This window comes from Myotis daubentonii, chromosome 9, assembly GCF_963259705.1.
Source record: "Myotis daubentonii chromosome 9, mMyoDau2.1, whole genome shotgun sequence".
In the NCBI taxonomy this organism is placed as follows: Eukaryota; Metazoa; Chordata; class Mammalia; order Chiroptera; family Vespertilionidae; genus Myotis; species Myotis daubentonii.
This window is the reverse complement of record NC_081848.1, coordinates 68,753,051-68,765,811: the sequence shown is the minus strand read 5'-3', so window position 1 is coordinate 68,765,811 and position 12,761 is coordinate 68,753,051. Positions and strand designations below refer to the sequence as shown.

Genomic DNA, 12,761 nt, shown 5'->3' with positions numbered 1-12,761 from the left:
CACAGGGCTTATCGTTCATTCAAACTTATTTTCCAAGTTCCTACAATGTGCCAGATACTACACACTATAAGGGTCTATTAAAGTGGACGGAACAATTTCTGTCCTAGAGGCAGTGGCACTGAACAAAAGGAAGGGCGCAACTATAATACCCAACAAATGCTTTAGCAAATGAATAGAAGTTCTGTGGGGGGAAAAAGTGGCTAACAGCCCGACCAATGTGGATCAGTGGTTGAGTAGCAACCCATAAACCAGGAGGTCATGGTTAGGATTCCTGGTCACGGCACATGCCTGGGCTGTGGGCTCGATCCTCGGTAGGGAACGTAGGGAGTGTGCAGGAGGCAGCCAATCTGTGATTCCCTCTCATCATTGATGCTTCCATCTCCCTTCCTCTCTCTGAAATCAATAAAAACATATTTTCTTAAAAAATGGCTAATAGTTATATTTTATTTGGAGGGGGAAGTATGTGCAGAAATTAAAGGTGAATGGACTAAGCAGCTGGGAAAAGTGCTATAGAGCACAGAGGTATGAAAGCCTAAAAGGTGATGAGGAAATGGTAAGGACTTCAGAAGGAAGAGGAGAGAAGATTGAGATAACATTAGAAAGTTAGAAAAAAGAACTTGAAGAAGTTAGGAGTAGAAAATAATCTAAAATATTAGGGGGGGAAAGAAAATATGTATAAATGAAAATTGGTAAGAATAAAGAAATAGGTTAGAGAGACCAGTGAGGGGCTTTCCATATTATACTGAAAGAACTGGACCTTAACCCAAGATTTTTAAACAAGGATCACATCTGTCTTTTAAGACATTTGGCAATGATCTAGAAGATGATGATATAAAGTGAGGAAATAGGGCGATCAGGAGGCTCTTGAAAAAAACTAGCTCCTAAAATTAGGAACCAGCTGAAACCGGTTTGGCTCAGTGGATAGAGCGTCGGCCTGCAGACTGAAAGGTCCCAGGTTGGATTCTGGTCAAGGGCATGTACCTTGGTTGCGGGCACATGCCCAGTGGGAGATGTGCAGGAGGCAGCTGATGGATGTTTCTCTCTCATCGATGTCTCTAACTCTCTCTCTCCCTTCCTCTCTGTAAAAAATCAATAAAAAATATATATATATTTAAAATTAGGGACCAGTCCTAGGCAAAGCTGAGAAATCTGGGGGGCAGAATCCACTAGAACTTGGAGATCACTCCATCAAGGAGATGAGGAAGAAGTTACCAATCACTCTTGGATTCTAGTGTAGACAATATGAGGGATTGTTTTTGCGTGGGGAAGCCTTCAGATGGAGATATTCAAACTAAGTCAGAGAGCTCAGGGGACACTTATGGAATACATATAGAAACCTGAGAATCAGAAAAGCACATTAGCACCCCCTTAAGCAATGGGAGAGCTAAGAGAAAAGACCTAAGATACAACCCCTGGAGAACATCCATGTCTTACAGTGCATGCAAAGTAAGAGGGACCAATAGAAGCTGGAGTGGTCAAAGCAGAATCAAGGACATTGTAACGTGAGAAAAGACACTAGGGGCCAGGCCCCAGGGCCCAGAAATTTTTAAATAAGATACATTGCTAGATCACATTCCCAGGCAATATCTCTTCAGAGGTAAAAGCACTGAGGTCAAGCCTCCTGCTAAGGTCGTACAGGTGTAAAGGGGTGGCAAGCACACACCTTCTCAAGAACTTTCTTCTTACTAACTGTATGGTGTGTGTTTTGGTATATGGTGTCCACTGAGGCCCAAGGACTTACAATAATGAGAAGAACTGATGGGTAACTCTGCTCAATGACAGCTGAGGCCTGGTCTAAGGGGTAAAAATAAGAAGTGTATCATTAAAATTGCATTTTAGGCGCTCAGGTTGACACCAACTCTCCTCAGGCAAGCCAGTTTTACCCCCTCTCAACTGAGTTTCTCATCTGTAAAATACGGGCAATAGCCTATGCCCAATTAACCTCAAAAATCTTTTGTGAAGATACAGGACTAAAGCAGATGTGAATGCACTAGGGGGAAAAAAAAATGATATAACAGTCTACTCCCTGATTACCTCTATTCAGAATGGCCTACATTCAGCCCATTAGTTCTCAAACGCTGGTGTACATGAAAACTACATGGGACATCGTTAAAATACAGATTCTTAGACCCTACTCCAGCATAAGAACATCTGGGCATGGGCCCAAGAATCTGCAATTTTACATTCCAGGTAATTTCCATGCAATGTTCCATAGCCAGCCTTCATGGGATGCTGAATCAGTCCAACCTTTTAAAAGATGAGAAAACAGACCGAGGAAAAATGCTGTATCTAAGGGTCAAATACTAGGTAGCAACAGAGCAGAGAAAGTGTTACAATGAAAGATAATTTGAGCCACAGAGTCCTATTTCTAGGGATCATATATCTGGTACATGGGAATATTTTTATTGTATAGTTAATCTTTATTATGATGCCATTCACTGATTTCACCTGTTATCTACTCTCATAAAAAGACCTAAATAACTATTATTTTTGGAGACTACAGGGAAGGCATAGGATCTATTTCAAACAAGCAAGTCAACTAACTTTGAGGACCACTAAACTATTCCATGAAGAGCTATTCTGAATCTATTATCCACATCAGTTACACCCAATCCCAGGGTAGCCTGATTTGCATGTGGACGCCTAAACTCAGACTTGTAACTATCCCATTATCTAGAAAATATTCTACCATTTAATATTCTTGGCTTTGAATAACTTAAGACTCATTTACTTGAGGTCCCAAATACTCTGAAGCCTGGTTAAAGTAGCTGAAATCAGGAGTTATAAATGTGTCCCCTACAAAGCCCAGAATTCAGATCCCCTGTAGCTACAACTCAGGGCCAGGTTAGCGTGTACAATGAATGGCAGTGTCACTTCTTAAACAAGTACTGCAAACTAATGAGCTTCTCATCCCCATGTTCAAAATTTATTTGGGCAAATTGCCAATCAAATTTTTCTAATTGGGAGGGTGGGGGCATCTGATATCTCCCAAATCATGTATTGTGTTGCATTTTCAATTAGATTGGGGTGTGTGTGTGTGTGTGTGTGTGTGTGTGTAAATCCAGAATTACAGTTTACATGGCAATATAGCATCCTGCATACACTACTAAAAACATCCTCTGTAATGAGTCTAAGAATTTCATTATTAAAAATACCTTCCCAAAAGATTCTTTGAAATTACATACCCAACCTAAAGCAATAAAATTACAGTTAAAAACAAACAAACCTTAGATCCTATCATATGGGAAAATATTATAGCTTGGAGGGACAGGAGCCAACACACTTGCTGGTCATATACCAAATGTACCCTCTTCTGTATAGAACTTCATTATAGCTTTGAGGAAACCAGCAGTAATGAGACAGAATCAGACTCTAATCGATAAAAACAATAGCCCTAGCCGGTCTGGCTCAGTGGATAGAGTATCGGCCTTCCGACTAAAGGGTCCCTGGTTCGATTCCGGTAAAGGGCACATATCCAGGTTGTGGGCTCAGTCCCCAGTCGGGGGTGTGCAGAAGGCAGACGATCAATGATTCTCTCTTATCATTGATCATTAATGTTTCTATCTGTCTCTCCCTCTCCCTTCCTCTCTGAAATCAATAAAAATATATATTAAAAAAGAAAATAACAATAGCATGGACTTTGGCTTCCTCACCCAAATGTTTCTTCTTAAGGAAAAGAACCAGTTACGTTAAATAACAAAGAAAACAACCCAGTTCCTTTGCTTATAAAAAATTAGACAACAAAAATACTTACACGGGACTGGAATTCAAAGAGCAATGATCCACCATCATTTCTGGAAGGAAATCCAACTTAAACGCAGCCATCATCACCTCACTCTCCCCTTCAGAAGCCAATGATAATAACTTGCTGCACTTGTCTGATCCACAAATACACACAGCTTTAGCTTCCTGGGCCCCACAAAAAACACAAAGTGGAAACAGGAGCTCAGGGAAACCAGCAATAAGTGCCACAGAAACAGGCAGGACTGGGGAAGGGAAAGGGAGCATTGGATTAAAAGGGGGATGTGACCATGTGAAGGGAGGCTCAGCCCTGCACACAATGAAAGTGCTGATGCACCAGGCTTGTTTTGTGTGATTTTCCCTGGCAAAGCAGTACTAAGTGCACTGTCAGATAAACAGAGTGTCAGATCCATGAAGATAGCAGTGGCTAACAGAGCAGAAGAAACACAAACTTGTTTCACATCTTCCAAACTCCTCTCCCTGCAAATTAGTTTCTGAGGGCCCCCAAAACCTGAAACTGCCTGGAAGAAAAAAACACCTCACCTTACATGATCTGAAAATGTTTTTGGAAACTGGGTTGTTAGCGTTGGTCAAAACTTAGTTTCCACGTGCCGAAGACAGCAATGAGCACAAGTGCTTGGGTCCAAATTAACCTCAGAATAGTCACATAGAGAGGACCACTGGTTCAGACTATCAAGAGCATCCAGGAGCAAGCTGGCTGAAGAGCTGGACACCAGGAACTCACTGCTCACATACGACTACCCGCACTGGACCTTGCTTTCTTGATGGTGCTGACAGCAAAGTGTGCTTCCTCATCAGAGTGAGGGGCTTTAAAAATTGCTGTTTCAGTGACATTCAGTAGGTGGCACAAGGCAGAACTTCTTCCCTCACTCTGAATCTTAATTTGCCAGAAAATGTAAAAGGCAAAAATGAAAATGGAATTGTAATATTCTGCCTCTTGACCGAGTACTAGAAAATAATAATGTCTTTTCAGTTGTTTGACTTTCCTAATAATGAAAAAGAAATGGGGCCTGCTAGGGACAAGCGCTCAAACATGTAAGGAAGGGCAGAGAAATGCAGGCTAAGCCTCTTCGTTCTGTCCTCCTTTAAACCTGCTAAATCAGGATTAATGAATGCAACATAAAAATTCTATTGTGGGGAGCAGTAGAGATGGATATACTTAGCAATAAGGCAGATGTGGTGCTCCCATTCTCAATTTAGCTCCACATCCCTCCAAACAACAAATGGTGGCATTTCAATATTTAGGCAATGACTCTAAAACTGTATCTCTGAAGGTTCCCAAATTTCACAGGCCTTCTTTCCATTTTTATCATTAGGGTTGCCTTACCTCAAAGATTTCACTTCACTCAAGCTCAGTTAACAACACAGGGAACTTTGAAAAAAGAAGTTATATTCAGCCTTTAAAGAGGTAAACAAATGCGCTCCTAAATGTGTATAGTTACTTAAAAAAAACACACACAAAAAACAAGTTAGTATAGGCCTAACTGTTCTCATCTGCATAGAAATGGCTGACACCTATCCTGCATGTGACTGAGGAACGTAGAAACTGTCTTCTGTCCAATATCCATACATAACTATCTAAAACTTACAAGTATAATAGCAGTTAACTACTTTTCTATTTTGTCAGAGACCCTGGCTCATTTGATCTACTGATTTAGAGGCAAAAGTAGCAGGAGCTCTCTTCCATTCCATTGAAGGAGGAAGCAAAAACAAGCTACAAGTGAGAGGAGACTGGCACAATTCACAGTTCACCAGGCCCTGCTGCCAGGCACAGGATGGGAACCCAAGCCGGGACTGGTTAAGTTACTCGTTAGGTATGTCCTAGTTTCTCCTGTGTCACTGGTGCTGATCCCATGCCTCCTCCTATAGAAAGCTATCTGGACCTATGAGTAAATTTGTAAGATCAGTTAACCAAATCAGATTTTTTAAAAGGATCCTTTAAAAATGAATCAACGAATTTTAAAGACTCCCACTGGTTATTGTTATGCTTTTATTATTCAGTAAAAATACATGGCTTATAATTATATCTCTGTTTCAATCAGAATCACATCTAGAACAACAGAGTACTTAAAGATGGGAGACTTCACTGAGTAGCCTGGCACCGCTCAGTGCATGAAAGGATGTGCACTCCTTACAGTAATTTTCACCAAGCCAAGTGTTGAGAAGCATTGACTTGATGTTTTAAAATCCACTTTACGATATGTAAAGCAACACTTTTAAAACCATACAAGATGGAAATGTTATTACATGAAGGAGAATGCTTCTTTTTAGGCAAGTCACAAGAGTTAGCTCAGTATAATTAAATTCAACATGCTTGGGGTGGGGAATCACAGAAACTAATCACAAATCACTCAATTTTAGAAAAGGGTTACAAAGTTAATTGATGATAAAAACAATTATGGGAATATAAAATGCAAGTGTTAAAATTAAAAAGCAGAATTAAGAGTTATTCCAAAAAAAATATGCCCAGGATGTTTTTAATTTCTAAATCAGAAACACATTCCAAACTTTTCCCACAAAGAATGTATTAGAAATAAAGAGTTGGCAGGAAGCCCTAGCCAGTTTTGCTCAGTGGATAGAGTGTCAGCCTGTGGACGGAAGGGTCCCAGGTTCGATTCTGGTCAAGGGCACATGCCTGGGTTGCAGGCTCACTCCCCACTGGGGGACATGCAGGAGGCAGCCAATCAGTGATTCTCTCTCATCATTGATGTTTCTATCTCTCTCTCCCTCTCCCATCCTCTCTGAAATTTAAAAAAAAAAAAAAAAGAATTGGCAGGAAGAATGATAACCAAGGGTCCCTGAAAAAGGACTTAACTTTCCCTCAAGTCCCTTTTTACCACCTGTGCTCTCTAATTCTAATATATTTTTAATTTATATTCATGAGTTCCTTTTCTTTCTTTGGTGGTTTATCTCCGTTTTCTTTGCTTTGAATATTCTCTATTTTCTAAGGGCAACAATTCAAAGCCTTATTATGTGTGAAGGTAGGGGCAATCGGTCTGCTATAACATTAAGTTTCCAAATCATTAAAAATGATGGATAGAGCCCTGGCCGGTGTGGCTCTGTTGAGTGTTGTCCCATGAACCCAGAGCTCGATCCCCAGTAGTCTGTGTGCAGGAGGCAGCTGACTGATGTTCCTCTCTTTAAAAAAAAAAAAAATCAATAAACATTTTTTTTAAACTAAAATGATGGGTAGATAAGGGAATCCTCAAAAGAATAGCACAACCTGCCTTTAAAATATCCAAGTGGAATAAGCAGTTTAAAAATTGAATGAGAAGAAATGCTAGAAATCACAGCCTTTCTTTTGTCAAGAGTGAAAGAACAAAGCATAGGCGAGAGAAAAAAAAACCCCAACCCAGGTGGTACAAGCAAATGTCAGGCTATAGTGTAACCAGGGAGTTCAATAGCAGGTGAAGGGATTTTATGCTTCCACCCTGATAATCTAAATGTGTTTAAAGGGCAAAATGTGAAGTCTAGTTAGATGAGCTTACAGAAAATTAGAGCCTACTGCTGAATTATACAAGAGAATCTATGTCATTAAAAATCGCCATCAGGCCCAGCCGGCATGGCTCAGTGGTTGAGTGTGGACCTATGAACCAGGAGGTCACAGTTCGATTCCCGTTTGGGGCACACGTCTGGGTTGCAGGCTCCATCCCCGGTGTGGGGTGTGCAGGAGGCGGGCAATCAATTATTCTCTCTCACCATTGGTGTTTCTAGCTCTTTCTCCCTCTCCCTCCCTCTCTGAAATCAATAAAAAAATTTTTTTTTAAATCACCATCAGTGCATGTATATGGAAAAGTATAAAAATCTAGGGAAGTCGTAACCTCAGACAGTTAAGTGGACTGTTTATCTCCCTCCCTGCCTCTCAACTTCTGGCAATTAGATGATGTAAGGAATGCAGAAAAGAAGCAATTGATACAACTTGAAAATAATCAACCAGAATAACTTAATTTAGCTTAAAACCTTTATGGACTTAAATTTTCACTTCAAAACTTGTGTAGTTCTACTATAATCAGTGGGTCTCCTGATCCAGCTCCCAATCCAGTATCTTGCATATGCAAAAATATACTGACCTAAATTGGTAATAATGTCGTTGGCATCTCACTTTGTGGGAGTTTTGCAAAACATGTGACCGTTAAGTATAATTTAAAACAAGCCAGAAAACTTTGTAAGTTTCCAATAAGAATATAGACCAGTGATGGCGAACCTATGACACGCATGTCAGAGGTGACACACAAACTCATTTTTTTGGTTGATTTTTCTTTGTTATGGCATTTAAATATATAAAATAAGTATCAAAAATATAAGTCTTTGTTTTACTATGTTGCAAATATCAAAAAATTTCTATATGTGATACGGTACAGAGTTAATTTAGGGTTTTTCAAAATGCTGACAGGCTGAGCTCAAAAGGTTCGCCATCACTGATATAGACAATGAATTTTTCTGAACTTGGGGGAAAGGGAGTTTTAAAGTAACAAAAAAAATATTGTAAGTAATTTTTCATTTCAAATCTAAAATCACTGTTAGACAAAAAGCACTGAGTTCAGTGACTGTTGTATCCAAGTTGGTTTGCCTGTAAAAGTATCATATATGGTGTACTGAAAGGACATGGAGAAAGGGAGGAAAAGTACCACCTTTTTGAAATCTAAAAGGTTTTCCATTGCCTCCCCCATCCTTAATCACTACTGTCTCCTCCCCCAATCGGTGTCAAAGGACCAAGAGAAAGAAGACCTCTTCTCTACTTAGTGCTGTCAGCAAGTTTGCTCAGAACCTCCCTTAGAGTGTACTGTCAAATTGTGACCACCCTTCAAATCAGGTCATATTTTCAGATACCAAACTAGCTCTGGAACTTAAGTGTAATTTTTGATTTAAGGTCCAGTGATGATTAAAAAATCAGTATGTTGAGTAATTTCTGGTTCCAGGAAGGTAACATTATCTGTGTAAAGTCCGTTAAATTCTGTCCTCATCCTTGTTCTAGTTTATTTGGGGTCTTCCAATTATGAAGGAGAATGGGAAAGAAAGTCAGCTGGGTAGTTGAGTGGAATACTACTACCAACTCCCCCCGCCCCCCCCCCCGCCCATCCTTCCTTCCCTCCCTCCCTCTCCCCACCTCTCCCAACGCTATTAGAACTAGGCAACAACTAGTTCAATTGGGATAAGCCTGCCTTGTAAAATTTTACCTAAGGAGAGAGAGTTGGGAAAGGGCTAGAAAATATTTCTAGTTTCCCAAGAACAGGAAATTATATCCCATAATGTAGAAAAAAAGCCATCACCTTTCTGAAGGCAATTTTTTCGTATCTGCACAACAGGCCTCATGCAAGGTTAAAAAGATGCCCATGGAGCACACCCATCCAGCAGTTAGCCCATACCTGTAGCTTTACACCTCCCTCTCTGGACTATGTCTTCACTCTAAAAAACCAAGGAAAGAAAAATAAGTGGGCCATGCCTACAAATCTCATAATCCAGATATCTAATGTATCTTCTTTCCAAAGAAAAGCCCTCTTGGAGCATCATCCCATGCACGGAAAGGTCGAGTCCAGGTCAGGGCATGTGCCCAGTTTGCGGATTTGATCCCCAGTTGGGGCACATGTGGGATACAACCGATCAATGTTTCACTCTCATATCTCATATTATCAATGTCTCTCTTTCTCTCCCCCTCACACCCCCTTTTCCCTCCCTCTTCCTCTCTTTCTCAAGTCAATTTTAAAAAAGCATGTCCTCGGGTGAGGATTAAAAAAAAAAAAGAGCCCTGACCAGTTTGGCTCAGTGGATAGAGCGGCGACCTGCGGACCGAAGGGTCCCAGGTTCAATTCCGGTCAAAGGCATGTACCTTGGTTGTGGGCACATGCCCAGTAGGAGGTGTGCAGGAGGCAGCTGATCGATGTTGCCCTCTCATAGATGTTTCTACCTCTTTAACCCTCTCCCTTCCTCTCTGTAAAAAAATTAATAAAATATACATATTTTTAAATTCCTTTCCTCTTTAAAAAAAAAGATTACCTCCCTCTCCCATTTTTAAAAAATTTATTTTTATTGATTTCAGAGAAGAAGGGAGAGGGTGAGAGAGATAGAAACATCAATGATGAGAGAGAATCATTGATAGGCTGCCTCCTTCACATCCCCTACTGGGGATCAAACCTGCATCCTGGGCATGTGCCCTGACCAGGATTGAAACTGTGACCTCCTGGTTTTCATAGATCGATGCTCAACCACTGAACCACGCTGGCTGGGCCCCCTCCCATTTTTAAAGTACACAATACCTTAAAGATTAATTGCATTTAACAAGTTAAAACTAATTTAAAAACACCATCAACTTAAAAGATGGGTAATCAAAGATCCAAAAGACTTAAAAGAGCTTTGCCCCCAAATGTCAGACAAATTGTAAAACAATGATTAGAATTCATGAGGTTGAATTTCAATACATCTAAGTCACCAAAACAATCATTTTTAACATCTGCTTTTGGATGGAAAACTACAATAAAGCTAAAGGCTGCACAGTTCTTTTCACAATTAAGGACCGTGCTATTAATGTAGAGAGGCCATGTTATTTCCCCAAAGCAACCTTCCTGAATAGGTGCCAGGCATAAAATTCTTCAAAGGCAACCAAGTCCCTGCCTGTGTAAATGCCTCTCGCTAGCCCTGTAAATGCAGGGTGGTGGTGAACCACTGAAACCAAAAAAGTCAGAAGATAAGGAAGTTAATTGAAGGTAAAAGCAAACAGAGTAACCACAAAACCAATTTGTTTTATTTTTAAACATTATCAAACAATCTTGCAAGTAAAGATCGATTCTGTAAAGCTGCCCAAATCCTTACAAACATCATCGACAACTCCTCCAGCTATATACACAAGAGAACTGCTCAAAGTCAACAAGGACGAAGTCTACACTGGAAAGTATAAGAACCCTGAACGTCAAAGCCAGAACCAGAACTGAGACACTGCACTCTACCTACCCTTCCTGAAGACAAAGATGTTCCTTGACAAGCATAAAATCAGAACTGAGGTGGCTTTTTGAACAGTAGAATCGAATAGATTACTACAAATCAAGGAATTAAAGATGCCATAGATGATAAATGTGTGCATCTCAAATTAATAAAATATGGTACTTAAAATTTGTAAGTCTTATCTGAAAGTAGGGAGAAATGTCTAGATATTTACAAAGTGATAATAATTATGAGCTAACATTTTTTGAGCATTATATTATGCTGTGCAGTATCTTGGTGCTTTATATTTAATCCTCATACCTATCCTAACCTTATTGACAGATGAGAAAAGATTCAAAGAAATTAAATAACTGTCAAGATCACCTGAATCCAGGCAATGAAGAGGTTTGGAAGATAAAGCCAGATACTTTAGCCCTGGCCAAGTGGTTTACTTGGTTGGAACCATCATACCACACACCGAAAGGCTTCGGTTTCCATCCCCAGTCAGCAACTGATCGTTTCTCTCTCTTTCTCTCTCAAATCAATAAACATACCTTCAGGTGAGGATTAAAAAAAAAAAAATGTTCAAAGCCAGACACTTCAAATCTTGGGTGAAAGGAGAACTCAGGTTAAAAACTGTGTACAAGGAAGATCATATCATATACACAAACGAACGAAAAGACTGTTTAAATGCTGAGGGCCATAAAGTTGAGTCTGACCTTTCTTCTAAGACAAATTTTCTAAGTTGATAAATGTAGAAAGTCTCAGTCACATGAGAGATACAATTAAGGGTAGTGAAAATGTCATGCTGTTACTCAGTAGATAAGTGACTCTGAGCAAATTAATATATCTATTTCAGTGTCAGTTTCCTCACCTATAAAACAAGACTTTACCTATCTCAAAAGGAACCAAAGGGATGACTAGAATTCAAGCCACTGTACAAATTTCTAACTGGAAGAGGAGAGAATGATAGAAAATGACTTGGGAAAATTGTGGTTTTTTTTAAATGTCTGTCTGTTACCTGTTAGACTGCCTGCAAAGCCCTTTCTTTTTTGCCTATTATGTGGCTGGTTCAACAGGAAGGAAGGCTGGGCTTACTGCTTTGGAAAATTGCATGTCCTCTTGCTCCCATACTCTAGAAATCCAAGTAACCACATAATAGGATCAACTTCAAAGCTTTCCATACTTATCATACTAGCCAGGTTCATCTCTATGCAAAACTCCACCAGAGAATGGTTCTAAAATCCAGTACAGTTTGACTGGGGTAGCCAATCTACTTATCTTCCTTGGGAACCTGTAGCAGAGAAATAACAGTTGCCTTCAGATTCTAATCCAAGATCCTGGGCACACACATCACAACTAATGGAGTAGAATCTACCTCAGAAGACTAGTGCACTAAAATAAAGTAAAATATGTAAAAGCACTCAGAATAAATAGGTGGACCCAAGACTGAATGACCATAGAAAAACTATTCACCAACTGCTTTGCTAATCTGTAAGTGGGGATGACTAAGTGGATTAAGCAGGAAGTAAATTCCTTTCTAGTTCCGTTATTCCCAGAGAATCTCCTTCCACTCTAATAAATTACTCTATGTTGAACAATCTGGGTCCTGTACTGCACCAGGCTTAGTTCTGACTTGTCTTGGTCGAAAGGGATAGAACTTAACACTTGCTCTGTGGGGTATACAAAAATCCGTCTTCCCTTGTGACACTGCTCTGTGACTACTATTTCCATGATTCAGGCTTAGGTTTAGGGCTTCTGACTTTTTACTGACTGAGTCATCTATGTGTGTCCTCTCCCTGACCCTAGAAGAAGAGTTTATAAACAGATCCCAGTCTCATCTCCTCCACTGGCCAGTATGCTCATCCTTTCTTTAGTGGCAACAATTTTTTTTCCAGCTTTTAAAAAAAGCTGTGGAAAAACACATACATAACATTTACCATCTTAACAATGTTTAATACAGTTCAGTATGTCAACGTTGTTGTGCGATGTGGCAACAATTTTAAGACCTCGCCTTTTTCATCAAGTTTCTTAATCTGAGAACTTCAGATCTCTTCAAAGTCCATAGATGAGCTTTGAAGAAA

General features: G+C 39.9%; 1 protein-coding gene across 11 annotated transcripts in view; it reads right to left on the bottom strand.

Annotated features, from left to right (window-relative positions):
- The window catches only part of CELF1 (CUGBP Elav-like family member 1), a 76,920-nt gene that overhangs the window by 28,996 nt on the left and 35,163 nt on the right, over positions 1 to 12,761 (bottom strand). For 5 of the 11 annotated variants that reach the window (XM_059709398.1, XM_059709394.1, XM_059709399.1 and 2 more), the window contains exons 2-3: positions 9,129 to 9,168; positions 3,755 to 3,909 (exon numbers count right to left, since the gene is read on the bottom strand). The exons of 2 other annotated variants lie outside the window; for them this stretch is intronic. In XM_059709398.1, coding sequence (XP_059565381.1) covers positions 3,755 to 3,828 — 74 coding nt within the window. In that variant the 5' untranslated portion in view covers positions 3,829 to 3,909; positions 9,129 to 9,168. Of the gene's footprint in view, positions 1 to 3,754; positions 3,910 to 5,089; positions 5,161 to 9,128; positions 9,169 to 12,761 lie in introns of all 11 variants that reach the window. 4 more of the 11 variants (XM_059709400.1, XM_059709401.1, XM_059709395.1 and 1 more) reach the window with 3 other exon arrangements.